The following is a 27,176-nucleotide window of genomic DNA, read 5'->3' as shown; positions in this document are numbered from 1 at the left end:
GCACACAGGAGCCCCCACTTTGATGGGCAGCGATGTGCTGCTGCCAGCTGCTTGGAAAAGGAAATCCAATACTTGGGGTTCTGATGTTTCCTTGGTTGCCATGTGGTCAAAGGGCTCCCCAGCCACAGGGAAGTGCCCAACACCTGACTTTAATATGCTTTGCTACCCACTGCAACCTGCCGGGGCTTGTGGCAGCTCCCTCCTGCCACCAACGCAGGATATCCATGCCCCTTCCAGCACCTGAGCATCCCTGCAAGTCCAAAACAGGCAAAAAGCCAAAACTATGAAAAAGCACCAGCTAGGCACTGCAAGGGCTGGTACAGGGAATTTTCCCCTCCCAGGGCCAGGAAAGTGTGTGCAGTACCCATCACCCAAGGAAGCTGAACTACCATCCAGTCTCCCCGTTTTTTTAGAGACACTAAAAGCCCCCCAAACCCCCCTCCACACCCCACAAGGTAGCAGGTAGGAGCCCTTTAGCAGCTGGCACTTCTTCCCAAGGAAAGTGCAGAAGTCAGGAGCTTCTTATAAGCACCAGGGTACACCAAATGAAGATTATCCTGAAGATTATCCTGACAAGAGAGCAGAAACACTCCCAGTAGCTGGGTCCAGGGGCTGCAGTGAGTGCAACAAGGTGAACAAGCCCCCTGTACAGCACTACACGGTCCAACTCTGAGCCCACGAGCCCTGTCTCACACCCCCCTGACCTGCTCATTCAATTAACTGAAAGGACTTCACAGGTCAGACCATCACCGTGCATCATTTGGAGGGGTGGTGCCAGGGCCTGTTTGCACCCCAAGCACTGCAGCAGGAGCCAGAGCTGGCACGGGTCAGGGCAGATCAGTGGCTCCCTGCACTGAGCTGGTTGAACTCAGGGCTGGGAAACTCCCGGTCCTGCCCCACCATGCCCTGGCAATTCATTTTTTATGCTCTGTGAATAAGAAATCTGCAGCTAAAATCAAAGATCCTGGAAGCCTGCTCCCTATTAAACTTAATATACTGATTTTTAGAGGTATGCGTCACTCTAGGAAAGAGCCGTGTTTAAAGCACAAATAAAACAGTTTCTCAGGGTGGAAATCGCTCTTTACATTTCTGCATGAGGAGCTAATGCCTCTAAGGCCTGCTGTAATAACACAGAATGGAAAACTCTACCCAGGCAGCAAGAAATATGTATTTCATGGAGAGAAAAGCAAAGTCATCCATCTAGGAAAAGCCATGCTGGTGCTGCATGCAGGGGGAGGCTGTATGGGAGCAACTGTAGTGGGTTTACGTGGCAAGGTTTTGGTAGCAGGGGGCCATAGGGGTGGTTTCTGTGAGAAGGATCTAGAAGCTGCCCCATGTTTGGTAAGGGCCCCACTGCTGACCAGAGCCGAGCCAATAAGCGATGTCGTTTTGCGCCTCTGTGAGAGCATATTTAAGACAGGGAAAAAAACGCTGTGCTACACAGCAGCTGGAAGAGTGAAGGGAGTGAGAAACAGCTTTGCAGGTGCCAAGGTCAGTGAAGAAGGAGGGGAAGAGGTGCTCCAGGCGCCAGAGCAGAAGTCCCTTGTGGCCTGTGGTGAGGACCATGGTGAAGCAGGATGTCCCCCTGCAGCCCATGGAGTACCACGGTGGAGCAGGGTTCCACGCTGCAGCCTGTGGAGGAGACCACGGTGGAGCAGGTGGACCTGCACCGACGGAGGCTGCCGCCTGTGGAAGACCCCTGCCGGAGCGGATTCCAGGCCAGACCTGTAGCCCATGGAGAGGAGACCACGCAGGAGCAGGTGACCTGGCAGGAGCTGCTGCCCATGGGGGAGCCAGGTTGGAGCAGTTTTCTCCTGAGGGATGGACCCCGTGGTACGGACCCATATCTGGAGCAGCTCCGGAAGAGCTGCTGCCTGTGGGAAGCCCATGCCAGATCAGTTCATCAAGGACTGTATCCCGTGGGTGGGACCCCACAGCACAGGGGATGAGAGTGACCGAGAAGGAGCGGCAGAGAAGAAGTGCTGTAGACTGACCATAACCCCCATTCCCCCGTTCCCCTGCGCCACTCGGGGGGAGGAGGTGGAAGAGGGTGGATGGGGGGGAAGGTGCTTTTGGTTTCTTTCCTTTGTTTCTCACTTCTCTAGCTTGTTAGTAATAGGCAATAAATCTTACTATCTCCTTATGCCGAGTTTGTTTTGCCCATTACAATAATTACTGAGTGATTTTCTCGTCCTTATCTCAATCCTTGAGCCCTTTTCACATTTTTTCTCCCCATTCCTCTTTGAGGAGGGGGAGTGAGAGAGCGGCTGTGGTGGAGCTCGGCTGCCCACTCGAGCGGAACCATGACAGCAACGAACCCCTTCTGTGGGTGCCAGAGGAAGGGAGGGGGCTTGGAGTGGGGCTTGCACCTGGCACCCCACAGGCAGCACCGCAGCAGCCCCACGTCTCTGCACTGAGAAAAGAGAAAAACATGGCTTAGCACAGCCTAAAATGGTGCCTTGCATGGGTTGGGCCTGGCAAAAGAGCCCAACAAAACCAGGACTGGCCCAGTACCCGCAGCCAAAATCCCCTCCTCGGCACCAGGGCTGCTGAAATTGAGCCTGAATGGTTTCCTAAAGGGCATCCCCTGGCTCAGGCAGGGATTAATTTTGGGGTGGCAGGACAGGGTAGGTAACAACAGCTGTCACTTACACCTTGAACATCCACCCACTTGTGGATATTTTCCCCTCCCACTAAAGTCAAAGGAGGCTGATTTCAACAGACTTGCTTTCCAGCCATGAAGAAATCATATTCCTGCTTATTCCGCCAATATCCTTTCTCTGTAGCACACGCACAGCTTTAGAAAGAAATACATGATTTTACCAGTACATGCAATACCAAGAGGAGATGGCTGGGGACAAGGGATAATGTTAAGGCAGCAGGGCTGCAGATGGCCCGGTAGGATGCTGCAGGGATGGCTCCACAGCACAGGCAGCTTCTGGTGTCCTCATAACTGGCTTCTGAAATAGCCCAACAGCATCCGACAGCCTCCACAGAGATAAGACCAAGTCAATGTTTCTGTCATCAACCTCACTTTAGAGGGGCTCGTAACTCTCAATACTTGTGCTCTTGGAAGGCCAAACCTTGGCAAAGAAGCAGATGGCCCAAATGCAATTTTATTTGGTAATAAATAGCTTAAACCTCAAGCCACTTTTTTTTCCAGCTTAAAAATATAAAATGGGAAATCAAAAATGTTTGGGATTTTTTTTCCCTGTGTTCAGATCATTTAAAAAAAACAGCTTATATTGAAGAATGGCAGGGCATTGTTTTTCTGTTTTGCTTTTGTTTTTGTTTTTATTTTTTTCAGATGTGCACAACTCACAGTGTTATTTCTCAGATGTCTGGCCTTTTTAATCCCAACTCTGCAGCTGGATCAATGTCCTTTGCACAGTTCAGCGCCAGCTTCGCAGCCAGAGCTCTTCACTCAGCCGAGATTTCCAGGGGCAGCTTGCAGCACTGGCAATCTCTGGCACATTAAGCCTGATGTGCAGGAAGAGCTAAAACACGGCGAAATTACCCAAGCCCTTTAATCGATGTCAGTAACATTTTGAAGATGGATTGCTGTTTTAATTGTGCCCCTATGACACCTCACTTTTCTGGTTATTGCAGCCCAGCACCATCTCCCCAGCCCCATGGTTTCCATCATGCATCTGCTGTTTTATTGCACTTTCAGATTTACTCCAAACTCAGAGGTTGCCCTACCGTGGCCAGCTACTTTCCAGTGGCCAAAAAGCCAAACGGATGCTCCAAGCCCCTCAGCCCAAGGGCTTGGCCAGGCTTTGAAAGTCCACCTCAGCTGGAGAAGAGGAAAATAGCAATGATTTTGCTCAGAAGGTCAGCTCTGGATGTTGGAGGGTCTCCACTGGGATGCTGCCCAGCTGATGCTGTTATCTGAATGCTTTGTTTTCTGTGGGGCTGGGATTTTTTGCAGTAGTATGGGAACATTGTGCTGGGCTGGTGCTGGCTCAGGGTCATGCAGCACAGCCCAAGGAGGACTCTGCATGTGTTACCTTAGGAAAAAGTCCTCTCCTCAGGGTGAGGATCCACCCATCATCCCCTCCAAGCCACCCGTTTGCTGGGGCGAAGACTGAAGGTGACCCTACAAAGGAGAAATTTCCCCCCAAACAGCCTCCCACCAGCTTCCCCTCTTCAAAGCCAGGTGTACAACCCAGCAGCACGCAGGGAGCCTCCCCATGTAGTTACCCTACAGCTTGACCACCCCAAATCCCAGCAGACCCAGGGAAGAATTGCTTGCAAGAGAGGTACCAGGAAATTGCTGGCTGGTAGCTCGTCCTTGTCTCAGAAGGTCACCAGGAGGGATGGGAACCTCCTGGGGGTACCTCCAGCCACAACAGGTTCTTCCCACCTCTCGTTCACATAAGACATCTCATAAGGGTCTCTGGAGAAAGCACCAGCCATGTGGTGGGAAAAAACCTTGCTGTCATGGGAGGAGTGAGGGACTCGAGCAGGTGGGGAGGAGAAGGAGGACCCCAGCAGCAAGATCTGTGCTCTCCTTCAAGCAAAACGCAACCTCCAGCAGCAGCTCCCCATCAGACTACTTCAGCCAGGTGATGCAGAACTAACCTGGGCATCACAGGGTGGGAAATGGATCCAGAGTCCTCGCACTGCACCAGTCTCGGTGGCACGATGGGCACTGATGGGAGAAGAAGGCAGTTCCCAGGGGATACAAGCCAAACCAGGTGGCATCAAGTTACCTGAAGGGAGGGTTTCCATGGCACTGTCAGGCCAGTTTATCACCCCTTACCACTTTCTTTTAAAGAACTGCCTCCTACCACTGTGCAGTGTGGGAACAAACTGCTTGCCTGGCACCCAAGCTGATCTCCCATTATGAGTTTTACTGTTCCTGACAATGGTTTTGCCAAGCCCACTCAGACAGAAACATTTTTCCTCTCTCACATGGATGTTGTTTAATTATATCCACCTTGGAAACCTACGTGCTGCCATTCAGCATAACCAGCAGGCATAGCAGGTAGGGGAGGGCTGTACAGCCCTCAGACCTGCTAGACCAGCTATTGCCACTGAAGAAGCCTGTCAGCAGCACCAGGTTGCCACTGTTACCTCATTTTCCAAAGCTTTTGAGAAACAAAACAGGAATTGAGAGGGAATTCAACTACTGGGGCCATGGATGCTGCTTTTAGAGATGCAAAGAAAAAAAAGGCAGAGGTTTCCAGTCTCATCCCATTTGAGCAGCTTGCTCAGGTATCCTGGTTTTAGTTAGGACGGAGTTAATTTTCCTCCTAGTAGCTGGTAGGGTGCTGTGAGGAATGTTTTAACAATTCGTGTCCATAAAGAACAATTCTGTTTGAATCCTGTCTGCCTCTGGGTCCTGCACTGGCAATTTAATTCTTGAACCACAGCTGCAGTGTGTCCCAGTCTCCCCCTCATTCTAGTCAATTTATCACGTCTTCAGAAAATACTCCTCAAATTTATGAACCTTTTTGCTTTTGTTATTCCGAACTTCTATTTCTAACAGTTACAGCCTTTTTTCCTGTCTTCTTCGAGATTAATTTAACACTGCTATAGATGTGTCTGTGAATGGCTGGGGAAGAATGTTTTAATTACTCGTGAAGTGTCAAATAAGAAAGCTGTTTGTGTTTGATGTCTGGGAGTTTCAGAACAACTGATAACAACTAGTGACTGTTATGGGATACTATGCGGATCTTTGGTATCTGGCCAGGGGGCCAAGAGATTAAGAGGAAGGAAAAAGAAGCTGAAGGACGGCTGGGAGACAAGACCTGCAGAAAATGTTCTATAAACTTAGTATGGTGCCAAGTGAGTACAAAGGCGAGAGGAAGACTACGAGCCTTCAGCATGAAAGACCCCTAGAGACCCCCAGAGGAGACTGATGCGCATGCTCCAGTAGGAGGGACTGGACCCCGGAAGCTAATTTTAATAATTTATTTTTTTTAGAAGTAGTAATGAATATGTATTAGTCTAGGAGCATAAAAATCAGCTGCTTGATGTAACTGGTGTGCGTCCTGGTGGAGCGGAGACTCCCGGTGCACCCAGCACTGTTTGTTTACCTCTATTCCTTTATATTCTTTTAATAAATCCTATTTTTTTTATTTAATCCTAATTTGAATCCTGAGCCATTTATAACAGGTGCTATGTTTTGGATTAGGATGAGAAGAGTGCTGATAACATGCTGATGGTTTAATTGTTGCAGAGCAGTGCTTACACCAAGCCAAGGACGTTTCAGCTCCTCGCTCTGTCTTGCCAGAGGGTAGGCTGGGGGTGCAGCAAGAGCTGGGAGGGGACAGACCCAGGACAGCTGACCCAAACTAACCAAAGGGGTATTCCATACCATCTGACGTCATGCTGAACAATATATAGGGGTGGCTAGCTGGGGTGGGGGGGCCGGCTGCTCAGGGATAGGCTGGGCATCAGTCAGCGGGTGGTGAGCAATTGTATTGTGCATCACTTGTTTTGTACATATTATTATTATTGTTATTATCATTATTGTTATTATTATTTTCCTGTCTTATTAAACTGTCTTTATCTCAACTCACAGGCTTCATTTTCCCATTTCTCTCCCCCATCCCAGAGAGGGAGGGGGGAGGGTGAGCTGGTGTTTAGCTGCCGGCCGGGTTAAACCACAACATCAGGTTATAGAATAACCTGTAAATTGTTGTTTATAGAGATGGTTAAGTGCCCAATAAACACCAATAGTGGCGATGACTGAAGTGAGTAAGCTGTCAGTGGGAAGGAAGGGAGGATGCTGCAGTGGCAGAGCGGGCATTCCCCAGGCTTCCTGCCCTGCTGATGCTGCTCCCACCAGCACAACAGGCACCTTTAAACCTAACTGATGCATCAACCCATGTATTTTGGGGGACAGCCACTACCTGCCACATATGAGGTGAGATTTCCATCATGCAGATGGGTTATTTCATGTTTGCAGACTATCTCATCCAGGCTTTTAGTGGCTTCAGTTGGTGTGAGATTCAGCAGCTCTCCAAACTCCTGGTCTTGGACCTCTGGCGGTGGTAGGAGACCCCAGTGTTGGACACCAGGAACTGGATGTTGGGAGAACTGCTGAGCCCAGTTAGACCAGCCATTGATGCTAGCACAAGAGGCGAGGAATTTGTCAGGTAAATTAACACAATGCTGTTCGGGAAGGTTGGTGGCCTGGGTGAGACACCTGTAGCCTTGATGAACTCTTTCCATGAGAGTCTAACCCCTGGTAAAACTGATGCTTTGATTCTGCTTTTCCCAGATAAAATTGGTGTTCAGTACTGTTCCTGAACTGGCAACATGTAGGTCAGGTGAAGCATTTAAAAGACCAGATTTCCAAACTAATACAAGATCTGGTGATGCATCTAGTGGATATCCCAAAATGGCCATGAAGCTCCAACCCTACAGCATATCGTAACCCGTAGACTGCTCCCACCTCATTGCAGACCCAGCCAAGCAGTTAATAAATCTCAGACTAGTTCAAGCTTTCCTCTACCCCCAGAAATTCCTCTCTGAGCATGGCTGTCCATCCATCGAAGCTATGGGAGATGGAACAGGAGATGGGACGGGAGGCTGTCAGAGACAATGCTCTGCTTCTCAGCTGCTGATTAAACTGGGATGACAATGCTCAGCAAAATGCCAAATTAATTAGTGCTAGCCACACAATCTACAGGTCCCTTTTGGCTTCAAAATTTTAGAATCTCCCAAATTCATTTTCACATACCTCACCAGCCTGACATTTTCCCTTGAATTTTCTGTTCCTAAAGCTGTGTCTGTCTTTAATAAGGATGCTTGTGCCATTTTTAGACACTGTGATCTTGAACGCATGACAGGAAGAATTCAGAGCCTTTCAGAGGGGATGGACTAATCTTTGGCTGATATTTAGCAGAGGCTTGCAGAACAGTGCACCACCTCCTGCTTGATATTGCGATGACCTTTCAGCTTCATTTGTGAGGCCATCTGAAATTTGCTTGATTTCAGTTCCTCTGCAGGACCTTCAAGCATATTTTTCATGCTGTGGTAAATCACACAACACCCAAATTAGCTGATTCTGGGCTTAAATAACACACAGAGATGGCAAAGCACTTGACTGGTATGGTGCGAACCAAGCTGGTTTATGGACCCTGTTTTACAGAGGGGACAGGAGAGGGGCAGAGGGCAACCTGGCCTGGGCAGCAGAGGTGGTGGTGGTGGGCATGGGGCCAGATCGAGCGTCTCTGACAAAAAAGTGCTCATACAACTGCAGGTTGCTGCCATACCATCCCTTTCCCCACTTCACCTTGGGGATGCAGTGGGAACCAAAGCCACCTTTTCCTCTATGGCCAGCCAAGGTCTCCTATACCGCCCGTTTGCATTTAGGGATATCATCCTGGCCATGCTAACACACCAATTTGGGTGTTACCATGGCTAGGAAGAGGAATCAAAGAAGAACAGCAGGGCTGAGTTTCTACCATTAGCAGCCTGGATACCCCTTTTTGCTTTACACATCCCGTTTGTCTCAGCTTCAGGCAGTTTTCTGCCCCGCAAGCCATACACATGTGACCAGGAACAGGAAGAGCTATCCCAGAAGCAGCTGGGTCAGCCCTGGGGAGGGGGCAGTGGATTTACAGACTATAAGAGAGCTCAATTCCATCTACATGTATCACTCCTGCATCTTAGAGGGTGAAGGCCCATCCTTCCCAAAGCATCTCGGAGCACCTTCTACAGTGTCAGCCCCAGATGTTCAGGAAGCCTTCAGGAATTTGTAACTTGACCTTTTTAGCTGGCACCATGACACCCCAGAGCTTCCCCCTGGCTCCAGTGAGGCATCTCTCTCTGCTCCAGAGCAAGGGGGAGACTATGCCTTTCCTGCCAGCAGCTGGGATGCTGAACTCCTCCAGCTTTGCTCTCTCCGACAAGAGCCTCCATCTCTCGCCTGCACCACCATAGCAAATGTGCCACAGGACGAGTGTGGCCCATCCTTAACAAACAGGTGATAAACCCAGGTGCTACTCCCAGCCTGGTCACCTACCTGTACCTTTTACCTTTGGCATAGCCCCCACCCAGCTCAGCCCATGACCCGTTGCACAGATGTTCTCCGCAGAGAGCATCCTCACAGAGGAAGCATCCCAAATCAACACAGGCTCCCTGTCCCCTGGATATATCACATCAGCCTGCACTTCCCACTGGAGTGAGGCCTGCAGCTGAGTACCATGGATGGGGGGAGACCCCATCCATGCTGGGCACCCAGCTGGATTTTAGCCATTCCCAAGGCCAGATGGGGTGCACAGTCACTGCAGGTAGCATGCAGCTGGGTCAAGCAAGGCAGCACCCCGTGGGCAATGGGTGCATTGGAGGAGACCCCTCAAGGGTATAGGGCCTGTGCATCCTAGTGAAGCAAACAAGACCAGAAGGGTGATAGTGATGGTGATGGGATGAACCCATGTGAGTGTGGCAGAGGGCATCACAAAATTTCTCACCAGTTCAGGGCAATCAGACCATGCCATGCTCTTCCCAGCAGCACACAGAAGCCTACCAAGAATGTGCAGTTCTGAAGTAGAAAAAAATACACCTTTTCTAGCCCCACATGTGACCTCCAAGCCCCAAGGAATTTTACTGATTGCTAAATTTAATTTATTTTGCTGTCTTCTCAGCTTTGCAGTGCTGGGCCAGTGTTGTTTCCATTACAACCTGATGGTGTTCAGAGAAGCTTCAAATTAAATATCAGTCACACATTAAGGTCAGGCAGCTCAGTTCCATTAATGGGTGGCAAGGTTCAGCCTCCATGTAATGAATGATGCCCGCGCCTCTTAATGATACCAGAAGAGGGACTGGGCAGCACCAGCGCACAGCAATTGGCACCCCACTGACACTGGGACCACACAATTGATTTAAAAAGTCCATTCATCTTCTACAAATCATGGCTTCAGTTTTCCTGACCTGTGACAAATGAACATAAGCCTCAACTGAAAGACAGAGCCAAGAGAGAAAGAAAAATAAAAACACAAAAAAAAAAAAAAAGAAAGAAAAGAAAAAGCAAGAAACAGATTTCAGCAAGGTTGTTCTGTTTCAATTTCTGCCCCTCATTTTATGAGCAAAGTTAAAGGTTTTTTACCCTGCTGTTAGATTCCTGCTAGCCACAAAGAGGTCACAGGGGATTTAAAGATGCTTCAGGTTCCTCCTTGTTGCTGGACTCATGGGCTTTGGGTCTGGATATGCCCACCGCAGTCAGACCTGTAGGGTGCTATTCTCCACCTGGTTTTCACAGACCAGCAGCCACCAAAACTGGGGCCTCCTTGGGCTCTGCAAGCTGCCAAGAAGTGGCTCTGGGGAGCCAGCGTTTGCATGGCAGGGAAATGTCACCTCCACATCCCCTCTTGGCATGGCCCCATGGCCGCTGGCCCACTGCACCAGCAGTTTCTCTCCCTGCCTCTCCCTGCGAAGTGACATAGCTACTGTCACCCATGGGCAAAGGAAGATTTACTGCTAAAAATGTCAGAAAACACTTTTCCTACTCTTTAGCACAATTAACCCAAACCTGAGGGTGCATCCAGGTCATGTCTATGCTGGACCAGTATGAGCTGCGATTCCTTGTAGAGCCGGTATTATCAAAGCCCCATTTGGGATGCAAGGTGAGGATGTTCTCCACTGTGTAACACAAGAATGACTTGGAGAAGAAGTTAACTTGCACTGGGCTGAAATCAGAAGCTGCTCCATTGAAGCAGGATGAAAATGTTAGTAATTTGTGATACACAGAGTCTACACAGCTGTGTGCCCAACACCATCATTTCATGTGTAATTGGGGTGGGAGAGAAGAGGAGGTGGGGAAGAGGAGGAGATAGGACCTTAGGGCACTACCAATGCATGGAAAGTCTGGGTTGCAGGCTGGAAGCTGTCACATTGTCATTGCTGAGGCATTTGGGAGGTTTACAATAGCTCTTTTACTCTGTAAAATTCATCCTTCCTAAAGCAAAACATTTATTCCACTTGAGTACAAATAAGAGTTAAATATAGGCAGATCAGCTTAATAGTGTAGTTATGCTTATTAAAGTGACTGTAAAACTGACAGCAAGGCATTTCACATTAATTCCCTCTCAGTGGCTCCAAATCTGATTTACTTTGACAAATCTCCTGCTACTGAGAAGAGGCCACAAGGCTCCGCATCAGCTGCCAGACAGAGGTGGTGGATTCAAAAAGCCAAGATCTACCAGGCACACGAGGAAAGCAAACCTATTGATCTGAGCGGCTAGATAAGGAAGTCATATGGTTACTGTTGGCAGTTAGGTTTTCCCCAGATCATTATTTTTAAGCAGATTTCATAGAAAAGATGTGGCCTGAGTCACTCTTCCAACTGCTGTAATAGGTGATAACGAGAAAATGCGTTATCTTGGATTAAAATAAAATAAGGTTAAAATCATTCTTTAAAGAAAAGTCTATCTCCTTTATCTTTGCTCAGTAAGGAGCATGGAAAGGAGGATGAAATCTTGACATCCACTTTTCCCCATCCCCATTTATATTTCCCCAGGAACTTTACCTACCAAGCAGCAGACTCATCCACACTTTTCCTGTTCCCTGAATTTTACACCCAGTAGCCTGCAAGATGGATACCAGCATGTTGTATAGGGGAAGGCAGGAAGGTGGGAGACCAAAAGCCCTCACACAACCTTAGGGAAGACCAGAGGGTCCCGTAGAGCTGGGATCAGCATGACGTGCCCACACACCTCTTGCCCACCCAACCTACATGTGATGTTTGGGCACATGGGAGCATGTCCAGCGTTTTGGGGAGAGCAGGTTCCTGCTCCAGGCATTATATCAGCCCTGTGGTGGTTGGAGACCAGCCCCATGCAGATGTGGCTGTGCAAGTGGATCCACATGGAAAGTTCCCTTGTTTGGACTCTGGTGCTAAGCAGAAAGAATGTGTCCTACGTTGAGTTTTATGATGGGGAAAGTTTTATGGGCTCAGTTTTGCCCTCTGGGAGGTGGGAATTGGGGGAAACAGTCACTTTTCCATTGTGCTTTTAATCATTCAGTTTTGGGAAGATGCCCCAGGTGCAAACTGCACCCCTGCCTAGATGGCCCTGGGAGAAGGTGTCCTCCCAGGGAATGCTGGCCCAGGAGCAGACACCACTGAGGTGCTGTCAGCAACATCCTTGCACATATTCCAGCCTTGGCTGGGTAAGACCCTGAGACACCCTGCCCCAAGCAGGAGGCTGGAGACCTCCAGAAGTCCCTTCCCAACTTAAGTACTCAGCAACTCTTGTCAGCTGCTGGAAGATGCTCTACTGTGGTGGTTTTACCGTGCTGGGCAGTTAAACCCCACAACCGCTCTCTCACTCCCCCTCCTTTAGATAAGGAGGGGGAGAAGTAAAGCAAAGAACAACTCACGGGTTGAGATAAGGATAATTTAATTAAAGGGAAATAATTATAATAATTAAATAAAGACTACCATGAACTAAACAATTTAACTAAGGGGAAATAAAAGGGAAAGGGGAAAAAGGGAGGAAAACAAACAAACAAAATAAATGAAAGCTATATGGAAGTGCAGAGGAAAGAAATTACTCTCTACTTCCCACAAATGAGCGATGATTGACCACGTCCTTGAAGCAAGGCCTCAACGCACGCAGCCGGTGTTCGAGAGGAGGACCGACGTCTTCTCAACGAGAGCCCACCCCTCCTCTCTTCTTCCTGTTTCCACCTTTTATTGCTGAGTGTGACATCATATGGTATGGAATATCCCTTTGATTGGTTTAGGTCAGCTGCCCTAGTGATGTTTCTCTCCTCACTTTTTTGCCCACCCCCTAGGAGGGTTAGAGAAAGGCCCAATGCTGTGCCACTGCTGCTCAGCAGTAGACACAACACTGGTGTGATAACACTGCTGTTCCAGCTACAAGTACAGAGTACGGCACTGAATGGGCTGCTGCCGGGAAAGTTAACATTCCAGCCAGACCCAGTACATCTACCAAAAGCATAAAGTGCCCACAGCAGCACGATGGGGCAGCTGGGTGTGTGCCTCCTCATTACAGCCCCAAAAGCACCAACAGCATGGAAGAGTATCCTCTTCCTCAGCTGCAAGGGGTGTGCTTGTGAATGCACACCCATGCACGGAGGAAGGCAGTGCACAGCACTTCTGCATCACGAGGAGTGCAGATTTCACTTAAAGCCTAGAATAAAAATAGTACCAGGTGTGTATTTTCCATTTATACCATCAGTTTGCAGCGTACCAGAACCTTGTGTACCAGGCAAGGCAGGAATAGATACGTCTTGTGTTTTTTTGTTTGTTTGTTTTGTTTTGTTTTTCAGTGCTAACTTCTGAATCCCAGAGAAGACTTCTGCCTGAATTGAAATAATAGGGCATGAGTGATACTAACCCATGTAATGTCTGGTGGTTGGTGGTTTTGGCAGATATCAAGTAGAAGAGAGAAAAGCAGCAATTATAAAGGTATATTTCAGATCTAGCCCAGCTCTGGAGAAAAATACCAGCTGTTCAAGCCACAAGCCCTGTTGACTCCACAGAGCTCCCAGTAACAAACAAAAAGGAATTAAAGTTGGGACCTGAACTTTTAAGTTTACGTTAATTAAAGCCTGCTGTTTCTAGGACATTGCTGAGCTGCATTTCTAAAATTTATCTCGTGTTCTTTGAAAAAGATAAACTACAAAGTATATAAACCCATCTCTCCATTTGGAAGAAGAAGCATTTTGACCAAGCAAATCAAACCAAGCCCAACAAGGAGGTGCCGGCAGGCTCAGAAGTCACTCATAATTTGGCAGATCTGCAAACATACAGCCCAGAGAGGAGACCACGGGCTGTCCCCAAGCCCTGAGTACCCTCGTGAAGAAAGCTCAACTTCTGACATTTCACAGTGGGCTTGTTCTAGTTTTTACAGTAACAACACAAGCTGTACAGATGGAAAACTTCCTCCCAGGGCCCCTGGGTTCAGGTCATTTACTCTCCTGCTTTGACAGTGTATATGAGTTTCTGCTCTGTGATTTGGAGAGCTGCACGGCAGCATAGCCCCCACTAGCATTAACCTGCACACAGTTGTAAAGGCACAGATGCCCTTGTACTATGGATGCAGCTCAGGCAGAGTTTCATTTTCTCAGTGAAGAGCTGTGTCCAACTTAACCAAGCTGCCCAGTCCTTCAGAGCAGCTATGCTTGTTGGACAAGTATCCATTTCACTTCATTTTATGGAAACACAGCAGTGACCACCCCATCCCCTGCCCAGCTTGGATGTGGTGGAGAGCCACGGTTCTCCAAGCCACACCAGGGCTCAGACAATTCCTATCCCACAGCTGCAAGATTTCCAGGATCTCTGAGCCCTGGTGAGAGCAGGACACCAGAGGTGAAAGTCCCCTTCTATGCTGGGAAGGCCTCCTGTGTGTGTTTACACAGGAAAAGCAACTCCCGTGCCTTAAGGGCTGTGCCACAGCCAACCCAAACCCCAGGGAGACGTGAGGAGCAGACCCCAGTGGCAGGTGTGAATATGAACAAAGCACTTTTTCATTAGCCTTTTGGTGCCTGAACCTTGGCAAAAAAAAAAATTGCGTTTCCATGTTGCTGTTGTGTTCTGGGCTTTTATCCCCCCTCCTTTTTTTTTTTTTTATTTAAATCACAAAGTCTCATTATATTTGTTGGCCTTCTCAAAGCTCCAGCTCCCTGGCGTGATGCGGGAGTGTGTGCGTCATGGCATTGCTAGAAACAGACTTGGGCTTTACACTGAAAAAAAAAAAAAAAGAAAAGCAACCAGGAGCTGGGTCTATTCACCAGCCAGAGAGGATCATTTTGGCTCTGGGGGCAGGGTACCACCTCTGCACACCCACCTGCTCATTTAACTTACCTCCGGTGGGCTGCCTTCAGAGAGGACTCCCCAAGGTCCTCTGCAGTGGTGGCAGCTCCAGGTGGGCTTAGTTGTTGGGTGCCCTGCCACTTCCCTCCTCCCCATTGCCATCCCTCTGCCTGGCCGTTGCTTGAAGGAGGGACTCACCACCAATTTGAGGCTCTTTGGCTCTTGTGCTGGCCTGGATGCCACCTCCCACCAAGGGACGTTGCTGGTGGTTTAGGTTTCTGCAAAGCATTTCCATCCCTACATTTCCCATTTGAATTGCAGGGATTTGGGAAGGGGCCCTCACTGCCTCCCTGCTCCCATCGTGGAGACCAAAAATCTGTGACCAACAATGCCAGCATGCCAAAGCCAGAAGGTGAAGGAGAGGCAAGGCACCAGTGCCCCGTTTGACATGGTGAAAGAGCAGCAGCACTTTTGCACAGGTATTTTATAAAAAGCACCTGTCAAAACCTTCCCCCCTAAAAGCAGCATTTTCTAACCAAGCCTGGAGATGAGAGAAGTTTTTTGGAGCAGCTCCTAACTCAAAGCCAGTCTTGGGTGCCTGGACACCAGAGTCACCATCAGCCTTGTTCAGCTCCAAGAGTCCTCCTCAAGGGCCCTTCAAAGAAATGCCATGTCCATGAAGTCACACATTGCCTTTTCTCCACTTTTAGGGAAATGCCTGCTCCTTGCACCATTAATGGAAGAGATGCACAATAACAGCTCCACTGGAGCCCTCCAAGGAAAATGAGCAATGGGCAGCAGCACCATCAAAGCAAATAGTCCCCCAAAACATCACCCCAAGGTGAGGCATCCCCAGAAGCAATAAAATTCAAAGGAGGCTTTTGCTAGACCACAGAGTCCCTGCTTGGTGCCTTTTGCACTTCTAAACTGTTCAGAGCAGTTTCTTCAAAGCAGAGAAGAAAACCCCTGGTTTCAGTTAGGTCACAGAGAGAGAAATGTTTGCCAAAATCCATCTGAAACCAAAGCAGCTGGCCAGGCTCATCACCTCAGTGGTACGTCTGTGTGAAGATGCAAGCAGCCCCTTCCAGACAGAGGTCTACTGATGCCAACCATTGCAGGGCTGATGGTCCTTTGTCAGGGAAGATGCTCTTGTCTCACTAAAATGAAGGATTTCATCTCTTTTGAGAGGTCTTCTGCACAGAGGTACCCAGACCTCCCCCTGCACCCACACCTCAGGTGTCACCTCCAAGCAGGGAGGAAGACAGGGACATGGTGGCAGGGCCTGGGGTTGAACCACACTTCACGTCCAGCTTCTCCTTCAAGGGGAGACCTCCTCCAGAAAGCACCAGGATTTTGTGCATGCTGCAGCTCCAACCCACTGTAGTAGCCCTCATTTTGGGGGCACCCCTTTGCTCCTGCAGCTGTGACGTTGGCACGTGCAAAGTTGTCTTCCCTCAGTTATTCATGGAGACATCCAGGTTCTTCTCCAAGCTACTTAAATCCTCTTACGAACACCTCCCCACAGGCACATCCTCACATCGAAGGGTACCAACATGCCCCTAATTGCCTCTCCCCATAACCACATCTTCACTGCTTCCAGTTTTGCTGCGGACCCTGCTCAGCTTATCTACCCAAAACAAAGTGATAATTTGCATTAAGGAGCTACAGGCCACGAGCATGCAACTTTCCTGCAGGAACATTTAAAGGCAGGAAGAGAAAACAACGGCGATTAAGAACACTTACCAGGAGAGATCCACAGTACGTGCCCACCAGCACAACCCAGCCGCTGCTGGGGCTATGAAATGCAAAGGACCAGCAGGCAGGAAAATGGGTGAGAAAAGGTCCTGGAGACTGCAAAACTAAGGACAGGAGGAGCAGAAAGGGTTAAGCAGAGGGGACTCAGAGCAGAAAGCAGTTTGATTTCACTGAGTGCTGGCTGCAGTGAGCTCAGCATGAGCGCTCCAGCACCAGCGCCCGCTCCCCAGACATGATGTGGGGCTCTGTTGTTTCAGAGGGAGAGCTGAGCAATTCCCCAGAGACCTGAGTTTCACCCTAAGAAGGTTTAGTAGTAAGATAAGACCAAGAAAGGACTAAATTAGGGCCTCCCATGGAGTCCTGTGTGGGTAGCCAAGGGAACCGTGACCCCCATGCCCAGCCCCAATGCAGACCGACCCAAACTGAACCAAGAACAGGAGAAAATTAACATTTTCCCCACCGTGTGTTTGTCCCTGCCCCAAGCCCACTTCAGCTGTCATGCTTAAAAACCACGCTTTGCCCTTCTCCATCACAAACCTCTGCGTGGCCCAAACTCCTGGGCTTTGAGCAGGGAGCTTGCAGGAAGCAGCGCCTGGAAGCTTTACTTCAGAGACCCCCATTTAACAGGAAAGCAAAGCCTGGTGTAATCTCCTGACTCTGGGAGCTGCAGGTTTTGTAAAACCACCCAAATCCCATGATATTCCCAAGAGAGTCCAGACGCTTGGCAGTGCTGTCACGACTCTCGGTTGCAAAGCCAGCTCTGCTCTTGGGGATTAAAGATGCTGTGTCTGATCTAGGCATAGGAGACCTGCAACATTCCCCCACCTCTGCACTTCCAGCCATTTCCCTCCCCTACAAAAATAATCAAGCTCACACTTACTCCATGGAGCTCCTTCCAGGCGGCTCGTGGAAGAGGGCTCAGTGCCAGACTCATGGCTTGGCAGCGATCGAGCCCACAGGTGGGTGTTTCAGGGTCCCGCTCTCCCCCAAAACACACACCCTGGGGCCAGGTTTTGGTGGCCAAGCACTGGGGCTGAGGGGCCCCCGGGAGGGATTTTGGGACCCCTCTTCCCATCCCAGCAGCTCTTCCCAGCCACATTTGCTTTGGCACTTGGGCACGAACTCACCGCTTCTTAAATAACACACCTGCATGGGCCGGATCCACATGCAGCAAGGTAAGTCCATATCGACGCTCATCAGAGTTTGATGATTATTCCTCAAATGAGGGACAGCAAAATGTGACTGCCATCCCTTTACCTTTTCCTTAAAAAATGATGGAAATGGTGACCACAGCCCAAGCCCTGTGCAAGACCCAGATGGGTCCAGCTTCCATTTGGCAGCATGGTTATTAAATTCCTGCAGATATGTTTAAGACCTTTACACAACCCTTATATAAACCAGTCTCAGAGCTAGTTTTATCCGTGTTCGGGATTATCCTTCTCCCTGTTACAGAAAGATGTTATTTAGAGCAGCCCACGGATTCAGGTTGGTGTTGGAGGGACAAGCACACATTGTAGAAACACTGCGTGTGCCTCCACACCCACAGCAGCACCAGCACAGGATTTGTCTGGGGTTTCATCAGCCTGCAGATGCTAAAATAAAAAAAGATTATTTTCTCTGTACAGATGGCTTTTCGAGACTCAGGGTGTCAAAGGAATTAAGTCATTAAAGTGCAGATGTATTTGATGGATTACGAGCCACGAAAACCTGCTGGTTACTGACTAATAATGCTGGGAGGTGGAGGGTGGGAATGTTTCCTCTCCTAAGAATGTGCTTCTAACAAGACAGGTCAAAATATGATGCAGATGACATTGCTTAGTACAGGTTGCCGTTAACCCAGCAGCTTTTTATTATCAGATTACCAAGGTACCCTCAGAGCATACTGACCACCCCTGTTTTGCTCTGTACCAGCACCACTTTGCAGGGTAAAACCTCAGGGGCTGCAGCTGCTCATGGGTTCAGTGAGGGACCAGGTTTATCTATGTCTGGGTTTCGGGGTGGGGGAATCTTTTTTTTGTTGTTGTTTACACCATAACCAAAATTCTCATCATTTCATGTGGGGTGGGGGTTGAGTAATCAGAACAAACAAATAAAAAATAAAGAAAAAAAAAAGTCACATCAGAAAATGATCAGCCCCAACAGGCACGCACGTCTCCCTTCATGCAAGTGAGAAGCACAGCCTCCTTCCTCAGGGTGTGCACGGGGACATGTCACGCATGGACCTCAGCACTGGCCCAGGGCGAGGATAGAGCAAGAACAAAGGGGCACAGCATACACTGCATCCAGGTGAGCAGGGAGCCTGCTGCTGCTCATACGTGGGGACAGGATTGCCCAAGAGGCATCAAGCTACACGGAAAAGGAAATAAGGAGGAGGAGATTGTAACTCAGAACAGAAAACAAAAACTGAGGGTAGAACTAGAAGGAAGGTGGAAAGGCACGGCCTTACAGAATGATGCGTCTCCTGGAGGGGTGCTGGGGGAGGCCAGGCGGGTGCCTCAGACCGCTTGCTCTTGTTTGGCTTGCTAGTGCAGCTCTGCAGGGACAGCGGCAAGGGGCTCATCTGGGAATTTTAGCAGTTGGAGCCACCAAACTGCCAAAATCCGCTTTCCCCTGGTTAAGGACAAGCGCCTAGTCCTGCAGCTCCCTACCTCCTTGGAACACCGCTTGGTCCCCCTGTGCCCCAGACCCTCTCCTGCTGGCCCTGGCACCCGTGCACTGCCCTGTAACCAAAATTTGAAGGTTTTGCAGGACCCTTCTGGGGGCCTGGGGCAGCAAGGGGGAGAGGCAAGCAGCAGAACCACTCGCTAACCCTAAGCTCGTTTTGCTCAGCTCTCTGTGCTTCCAGATTTTAAGGCTCCCGGTAACTCCTCACAAGCCCATGGGCCGACTCCATGACCGAAGTGGGTGCTCAGTAGATGGCAGGCCCAGAGCAGAAAGAGGCAGCTAGGACACTAGCAGCCAGGACAGTTTTAGGGCCCCAGCCTCATAGGGCTCTGGTGGGGATATTTACAGTCCTGGAACCGAGGCATGGCAACTTCTCACCTAGTAGATGGCAAGCGTGCATCTGTGCTCAGATATAGGGCTATGGGCAGGGGGGATTTTTATTTCCCAGGGCCATTTCCCTCTTGTTAATCAGAGGGAAAGGAGAGAGAACTCCCCCCATCCATCCAGAGGCTGTCCTTCAGTTTGGTACTAGTCTGGTAAGGAAGGTGCAACGTAACTAGGATAAAATCAGTGACAGACCCTTCATTAATTATCTATCTTTTCTGATTAATAGCAAGGGCTTGGATTTATTATTTTTTTTTCCAGCTATTCCATTGTCAAGCAGAATTCTGCATTGGCACACTGGCAACACAGAGCATGCGTTGCAGGAGCAATGTATCCACAGACTGAGGGTTGATATGGGATGGGAAAAAAAAAAAAAAAAAAAGTATTTATGTTAAAAAGCCCCCATGTGCGCTAGGGAGAAATCCACTCACTCAGATGTCACGATGGGGGGGGAAAGCAAGGAAAAAAATCTAAACAGCAGGATTCGACAATAAATGGGAAAACAGCAATAGAAAAATCACACTAGGTTAATATAGGAAAACTAGTTTCTTTATTGAGAGATTGTATATTAGTATTAGTGGAATCATATGTAACAATGTCATCATGCACACAATACCAAAAGGCAAGGCCCACCATGCTATGGAAGGGCAACAGAACAAAAGCAGCGTACACTAAGCAGATGTATAGGCTACAGCACATTACATTTCAGCAGGGTATGTCTCTACAGAGAGGTTTACATCAGAAACTAGGTAATGTAAAAAAAATACAGACCATGCTTTAGTTTTAGTACAAGAAAAAAAGGTAGGGATAAACAACCAAAGGGTATTCGGTACAGAAAACTACTCACAAAATAAGAACAGGAAGTAATTCAGCACAGCAGAAAATAATGTTATCCCTGGTTAATGGAAATCCATTTTGCTAGTGGGGGTGGGGGGGGAGGGCGGCTGAAATCAGGCTTTATTTTTTGGGGGCGGGGGGGGCAATTGCAATCCCACCCCCCTTCTTTTACGAATTGCACCAAATCGCAGATGCCCCCTCTCCATTGCTTTTTTTTTTTTTTTTAAATTATTATTATTTTTTAAAAATCTTTTCGGGGTTTCGGTAGCGGGACCCCCCTCCAGCCCCCCCCCCAAAAAAACCAGCAAAAGAAATCCCCCGGCAGGGATTTACAGTGCCATGTCCTCAGCCACACAAGATGGGGGAGGGGGGGGGGGAGGGCACAAATGGCTGGGGTGGCCACTAGGCTACGCGAGGGGTGAATTGAATAACAGAACAACGAAAATAAACGGAAATCAGTATTTAAAAAATAAAAATAAGAGGGATGGATCTACGGAAGCGCAGGCGGGAGGGGAGGGGCGGAGGAAAAAAAAAACAAAAACGTTAAGGGGGGAGGGCCGACTTAGGCTCGGGGAAGTGGGGAAGGGCCGGGGGGGGAGCGGAATGGGCGCGGCAGTGCGCCGCGCCCCCGCCCCCCCGTTCGGGCAGCCCCGGGACGCGAACCCGCGGCCCGTCGCGGAGTGGCGGTACCTCTGTTGCGCACGGAGCCGAAGACGGGCAAGACCAGGAGGCCGACGTGCATCAGGACCATGTCGTGCCAGGGGCTCCAGCTCCCCGCCGGCACCTCTCCAGCGGCGGCGGCGGCAGCAGCCGGACCACGCTCCCTACGTGCGCGCGCGCACATACACAGAAAGGCGGCCGCCGCCAATGGCAGCGCGCCGCGAGCCCGCGCGACACACCCACTGATGGGGGGAGGGGGGGCGCGGCCTCGTGGAGGCTGAGGGGGCGAGGGCACGCGCAGCGCGCAGTGAGCACACACACTGACTGAGGGATGGGGGGTGTGACAGCGTGGCCCCATCCCAATCCTAGTCCCCATCCCTGTGACACCCGGACCCCGCTGGTCCCAGATCTATCCCGTGTATCCGCACACTGTATCTGGAGAATGGAAAAAAAAAAAAAAAAAAAACACAAAAATCGACAATTTCCACACGTTTCTACCACTTGCCCCATAGCCAACTGCCTGGGGTGGCAGCTGGTGGAGGTAGTCAGGGCCATGGCGTGCACACACACACAGAAACCCAATTCACAACCCACTCGCACCACTGAGAGCCTTCCCATGTGACAAAACCCATCAGAAATAAACTACCTTATCTGGCTGGAAATGTAATGGATTTTATTATTGTTATTCCTACTTCCATGGGGACTGTGGGAGGACTGGCAGACGATGAGGCCCCCAGTTTAGCATGGTGCAATTATACCTACCATCCTTGCCGTTAGTGGAGGCAGTAGATAGTTTAGGGTTTCCCAAATGCAGCTCAGCATGGCACCACCTCTTGTGGTCTGCAGGACCTGGGCACAGCTCCACTGCTTGTCTACAAGTCCATTTAAAATGGCAGATCTCAGCTTGCCAGCACCGTCTGCCCACTGCGATGCTTTGTGGGGAAAACCCGAGTGCAGCAGGGGCCTAGTGGCCAAGTGCTCTGCTCAACCTGCAGGGACCAGCAGGGAGGATGGGACAAGGGGACGCCCTCGGAGAAAATACCACAAGGAGGCTGCTTGGGCAAACAAACAAAAAACATCCCAAACAAGATAATATTGTTTAAATAATACACTCTATTTTATTTTGTCTTAAAATAGTTTAACCTTTATGCTACAGACTTGTTTCAAAAAACAGAAGGTTTCATCTTGCACCAAAAATATATATATTTATATATATATATAATGCTCTGTTTTATTATTTTTTTTTTCTCCAAAGACCATTAAATACTAGATGGAAAATGAGAACTAAGTAATGAGTGTCAAGAAGAATCAAAATTTTTTAACTAGAGTTGCACATTTTAAACATTTAAATTCTAAGCAATGATTTGCCTTTACTACAGAAGATTCCAAGTTTACACTCCAGCAATTCAGGAACTGCTAAACCATGAAGGGCTTGAGCCAATGCACACTGAAGCTGACGGAAAGCCCCACAATCAGCTCCAGTGGGTTCTGGATCAGGCCCTAAGTGCATTGGTTCTTAGCCATACAATGGCTAACATTTCACTTTCCTGCTGAGAAGAGCAAAACCATCCAGGCACCTTTTGCTCTCTTGTAAAAAAAAAAAAAACAAAACAAAAAAAAAAAAAACACTTCCTAGCTATCCAGTGATTGTGGTTTTTGGATCACTACCCTTTCAAATATGTTACAAATAAAAGAAAATAATGTAGTGTTTTAAATAAAATAAAAAGAAAACCTGCATCAGACTACAATACGAGTTGTTTAAACAAACACAGTGCACAATTGGAGGAAGTTTGGTTAGGACACAGTTGCTTTTATATATACATGAAAGTCATATCATATACAAACTGAAAAACAGATAGATAGTTTGCATTTTTAATGGAAGTACTACAAATGGGTCCCTACAGCTTGCTTCAAAACTGATCTTTAAAAGACTCGATGAAACAGCAAAAAACAGCCACACTAAATCAGTGTTCCAAAGTTACCTTACAAGCACGTGTGCTAGCCCACCAAAATGACAGCCGAGTTACGTGATGAAAACATGAGGAGAAAAAGATCAACAGCCAATGCTGTTAGAGCGTCCTGACAGTGCAGGCTTTTTTTTCCCTACTGTAAGGAGCGTGGGCTCCACTCCTCCCTCCCGCCCCGAGAAAGAAACCTGTCACTAGAAGCACCACATACATTGTCTGGTCATGCAATACACTTATCACAGCTCAATGTTTTAGAAAGCTTTAAACTGGAAGAGCAATCCCTTACCTAATTGTTCTCTAAAGTGCAGTCATAACCTTTCTGCTTATTAAAGAAAAAAAAATGTTTGTTATTGACTATACCACCACTGCTGTTTTTTTTGTCTTTTTTTTTTCTTTTTACATCATTATGTAACAACACAGGTAATTGACTTTTGATGGTGTTTTGTTGTTGTTGTTTTCTGCTCACAGAAAAAAAAAAAGGAAGCCAAATATATTTAAAAATGAGCCAACACAAAAACAAAACAGAACCGTGTCCTGACTACCCCCTGTTCAGCATCAAATGGGAAAAGTCTGCTGAGAGAGCTGTAGAACATTTCCATTTGAAACATTTGAATACAAAGGAATATTTTAATTGCACAACAGACATTTAAAGTGAATATCATCTTGTTTAAGTCTAATCTTTGGCTTTTGCCTTGCAAAAGGCTCAATATGACAGATAAGGGCCAGGAACTTCCATATACGCTACAGAAACTAGAGCCCACTGAAGCAAGCGGTTCCACTGATTTCAGCTGAACAAATATTCTGGTAGAAAACATTTCCTGGATCATACCCTAGAAGCAATTCCAAAACTAGGATAAGAGACATGACCTAAAGCCAGGAAAATGGTGCAGATCTAGTTAAAGAAAAGATCACAACCTCAGGCCCTCATCTTGCAACAACCTTTAGGACAGAGTTTGAAGCACTTGAATGCTCCCGTGAGTTTCAGCGAACTGTCAGAGCTTAACAATACACACCTGCTGAAGTGCTTTGCTAGTTTGGGGCTTTACATGTTTTTTTTTTTGTTTTTTTTTTTATTATTTTTTGAGATGGTCAACGAAGCAGATAAACAATAGAAGAAATGAGGACTAGGAGCAAATATGTTTTGTTTTTCTTCTTCCCCTACTCCAGGTAAGATTCAGAAATAGGTAAAAAGCTCAGATACATTTAAAAAAAAAGAGGGATGTTGGGCCTTTTTATTACTTTTCATTTTCTTGTGCTTTTGTAATAATTAGCTGCTAGAAAGTTTCTACTATGACTATTTTAAATTATAATAAGCTGTGGGAAATGATCAGTGAAACATAATAGTCAAGTAGACAGAAGACTCAGCACTGTGAGAGTGTAAACTATAAATTATATTGAAAATAAAAGTCCTTTAATTAAAAGCTGTTCAGTGCATATGCTATGGGCCTTTTGTATTACAGACAGTTCCTCCTGCTGGTAACATAACCACATCAGCTTGGGTATAAATACTCTCGGCCCAGTTTTTGGAAGTGCTGAATACCCACAGTTCCACTGAAATCAGTGCAGACACAGCATTTCTCAAAATCACTGATGCTCACACAGGAAAACACTAACTTCTACTAACAAACCCAATATACTGATAAATGAAAAATGTTCTGAAGTTGGAGGCAGGAAAGGGTGGGAGGACAACTTTGTACACATTTCCTCAAATTAACACATACAAGTTAGCAACTATAGACGTGTTTTAAATTTGGAGCTATTGGGTCTTCATTCTGGGAAGAATCCTTTGAGAAGGCAAAAAAAAAAAACATTTTAAATGATCTTAAAATTATACTACATTCTTATGGAAATGAAAAACTTCATGAGTTTGAATTTCATAACACCAGGAATAGGGCTTCTGAAGCTGAAGCTATAACAATGAACTTCTGTGCCACAAAGGGAGGAGGGATGAGGACAGAAACACAGTGACACCGCATTACAGTAGATATTTGCGTCTGGTATCTTCATCCAAAGTGAGGTCTACTACTTCTGGGGGCGAAGACCAATTCTGCTGGGGAGTCACAGCTGTCCATGATTGCGTTTGCTGAGTGTTAATGTACCGTGAGCCTGAGCCATGCTTCCAGGAAGACACACTCTGGATCACGCCTGCCCTAGGATGCACACATCTGTAGCAAGGCAAAAAGCAAAAAGCATTAAAGCTGCTATTGAATTCAAGCATGAGATTCTTAGCTTCAGTGTTTTACCACTTAGGCATTTAATTAACAAGTCCCTCCCCAAAATTTCCTTGGGGCTTTTCCATTTGTAGATCTACATCTTAAATACCCACTGATCTGCAAGTTCACCATGCTGAGACTAGACTTAAATTCATACTCAGGGGCAGAGCTGGGGAAGGGGCTGTTGGGGTTTAAATTCTTTTTAAGAACTCAATTCTACCAGTGGGCGTAAAGTGATGTTCCCCACTAAATATGTGCATGGATCCCCAGGAACCTGAAGAGTTTTCTGCCCCATCACGTGTACTATGCCATGCATTATTCAGAAGCATTCCGTTTCCTGCTAGCAATTTTACCCACTGAAATTTTAAAAAGAGAAAAATTGAAAGCAAGGCTTGATGAGACAAAGAGAAAAGATAACTTTCTATATGAAATCAAAACTGTGTTACCATAAGGACATAATGATACCTTCATTACAATAATAAAGCCATTACACTTGATTTTTCTTCGGTCATCTTAACTAAACATTACAAACATGCTGGGAAATGCTCCCTGCTAACAGTACAGCCCCACTTCAGCAAAACATGTAGGCTTTCAGTGATTGCAGTCAATGAAACTAAATCGTGTACTTAAAGATAAGCACACACTCAAGTGCCTTGCTGAAGTGAGGTACATGTCTACTTATTTGCACAGTATTTTTATCTATTATATTGATAACAGATAAGTGACAAATTAAGTACAAGCCAGGAACAACTAGAAAAAAACATAACAGAAGACTTGGTTTGCTCTATGAAGTGATGACAAGAATTACTGGAATCTTTAAGATGGTCACTCCATTCATAGCTGGAAATATTAAACGAGCACTAGTAAAACATTATACCTTCTGCTCCAAAAATCGTTTTGCTCTTGCAAGCACCGGTGGCAGCTGCAGCTGCTCCTGACTGAATACATAAGCAGGAGATTTGGGGCTGCTGGGGTAACCTTTTCCATTCTCTTTTTGAAGGCATGTGAACTGTATTTCAGGCACCCACGTATCCTGCACTGGTCAAATATTCCTGACATTTTATTGACTTTAATTCAAGGTAGCACAATTTAGTTTCTCCAGAACGCCTTAAGTTATGCTATTTTTTTTTGGTCTCTGCTTAGAGAAATAGTTTCATGAAATAGGATGAAAAATTTCATTCTCTGAGCTCTAACTTGTCAGAATACAAATGTCAGATATGCTATCACTAGTCGGTCGAGGGAAGTGATTATCCCGCTCTACTCTGCACTGGTGCGGCCTCACCTCAAGTACTGTGTGCAGTTCTGGGCACCACAGTACAAAAAGGACATTAACCTGTTGGAGAGTGTCCAGAGGAGAGCGACGAAGATGATGAAGGGAAGATGTATGAGGAGCAGCTGAGGTCACTTGGCCTGTTCAGCCTGGAAAAGAGGAGGCTGAGGGGAGACCTCATCGCAGTCTACAGCTTCCTCACAAGGGGGAGTGGAGGGGAAGGCGCCGATCTATTCTCCTTAGTCACCAGTGATAGGACCTACGGGAACGGTGTCAAGCTGAGGCAGGGGAAGTTTAGGCTGGACTTCAGGAAGAGGTTCTTCACCGAGAGGGTGGTTGCACACTGGAACAGGCTCCCCAGTGAAGTAGTTACTGCACCAAGCCTGTCTGAATTTAAGAAGAGACTGGACTGTGCACTTAGTCACACGATCTAAACTTTTGGGCAGACCTGTGCAGTGCAGGAGTTGGACTTGATGACCCTTATGAGTCCTTTCCAACTCAGGATATTCTATGATTTTATGACTCTAAATGTTTAAAGTGAATTATTCTGAAAAGAAACAGGAACACAAATAATTATTTTGGTTTATGTATTTGCATATTCATACTATAGACAGACTAAGACAGCTGCTGGCAACAATATTTTTTTAAATTCCTCAATCGGGCGATGTGGGAACACTGTCATGGGAACT

The 27,176-nt window shown here is 47.5% G+C and overlaps 2 protein-coding genes and 1 long non-coding RNA gene across 3 annotated transcripts in view; 1 reads left to right on the top strand and 2 right to left on the bottom strand.

Moving 5' to 3' along the window:
* LOC311426370 (E3 ubiquitin-protein ligase ARK2C-like) overlaps positions 1-21,180 on the bottom strand; it is a 52,041-nt gene extending 30,861 nt beyond the window's left edge. The window contains exon 1 of the mRNA XM_084502829.1: positions 21,068-21,180. Coding sequence (XP_084358955.1) covers positions 21,068-21,128 — 61 coding nt within the window. The 5' untranslated portion in view covers positions 21,129-21,180. The remainder of the gene's footprint in view (positions 1-21,067) is intronic.
* LOC311426393 overlaps positions 1-27,176 on the top strand; it is a 569,271-nt gene that overhangs the window by 369,993 nt on the left and 172,102 nt on the right. The window lies entirely within an intron of this gene.
* The window catches only part of LOC311426309 (protein ARK2N-like), a 98,620-nt gene continuing 94,272 nt past the window's right edge, over positions 22,829-27,176 (bottom strand). The window contains exon 5 of the mRNA XM_084502716.1: positions 22,829-25,169. Coding sequence (XP_084358842.1) covers positions 24,980-25,169 — 190 coding nt within the window. The 3' untranslated portion in view covers positions 22,829-24,979. The remainder of the gene's footprint in view (positions 25,170-27,176) is intronic.

This window comes from Aythya ferina, assembly GCF_964211825.1.
Source record: "Aythya ferina genome assembly, chromosome: W".
In the NCBI taxonomy this organism is placed as follows: Eukaryota; Metazoa; Chordata; class Aves; order Anseriformes; family Anatidae; genus Aythya; species Aythya ferina.
This window is presented reverse-complemented; position numbering and strand designations above follow the sequence as displayed.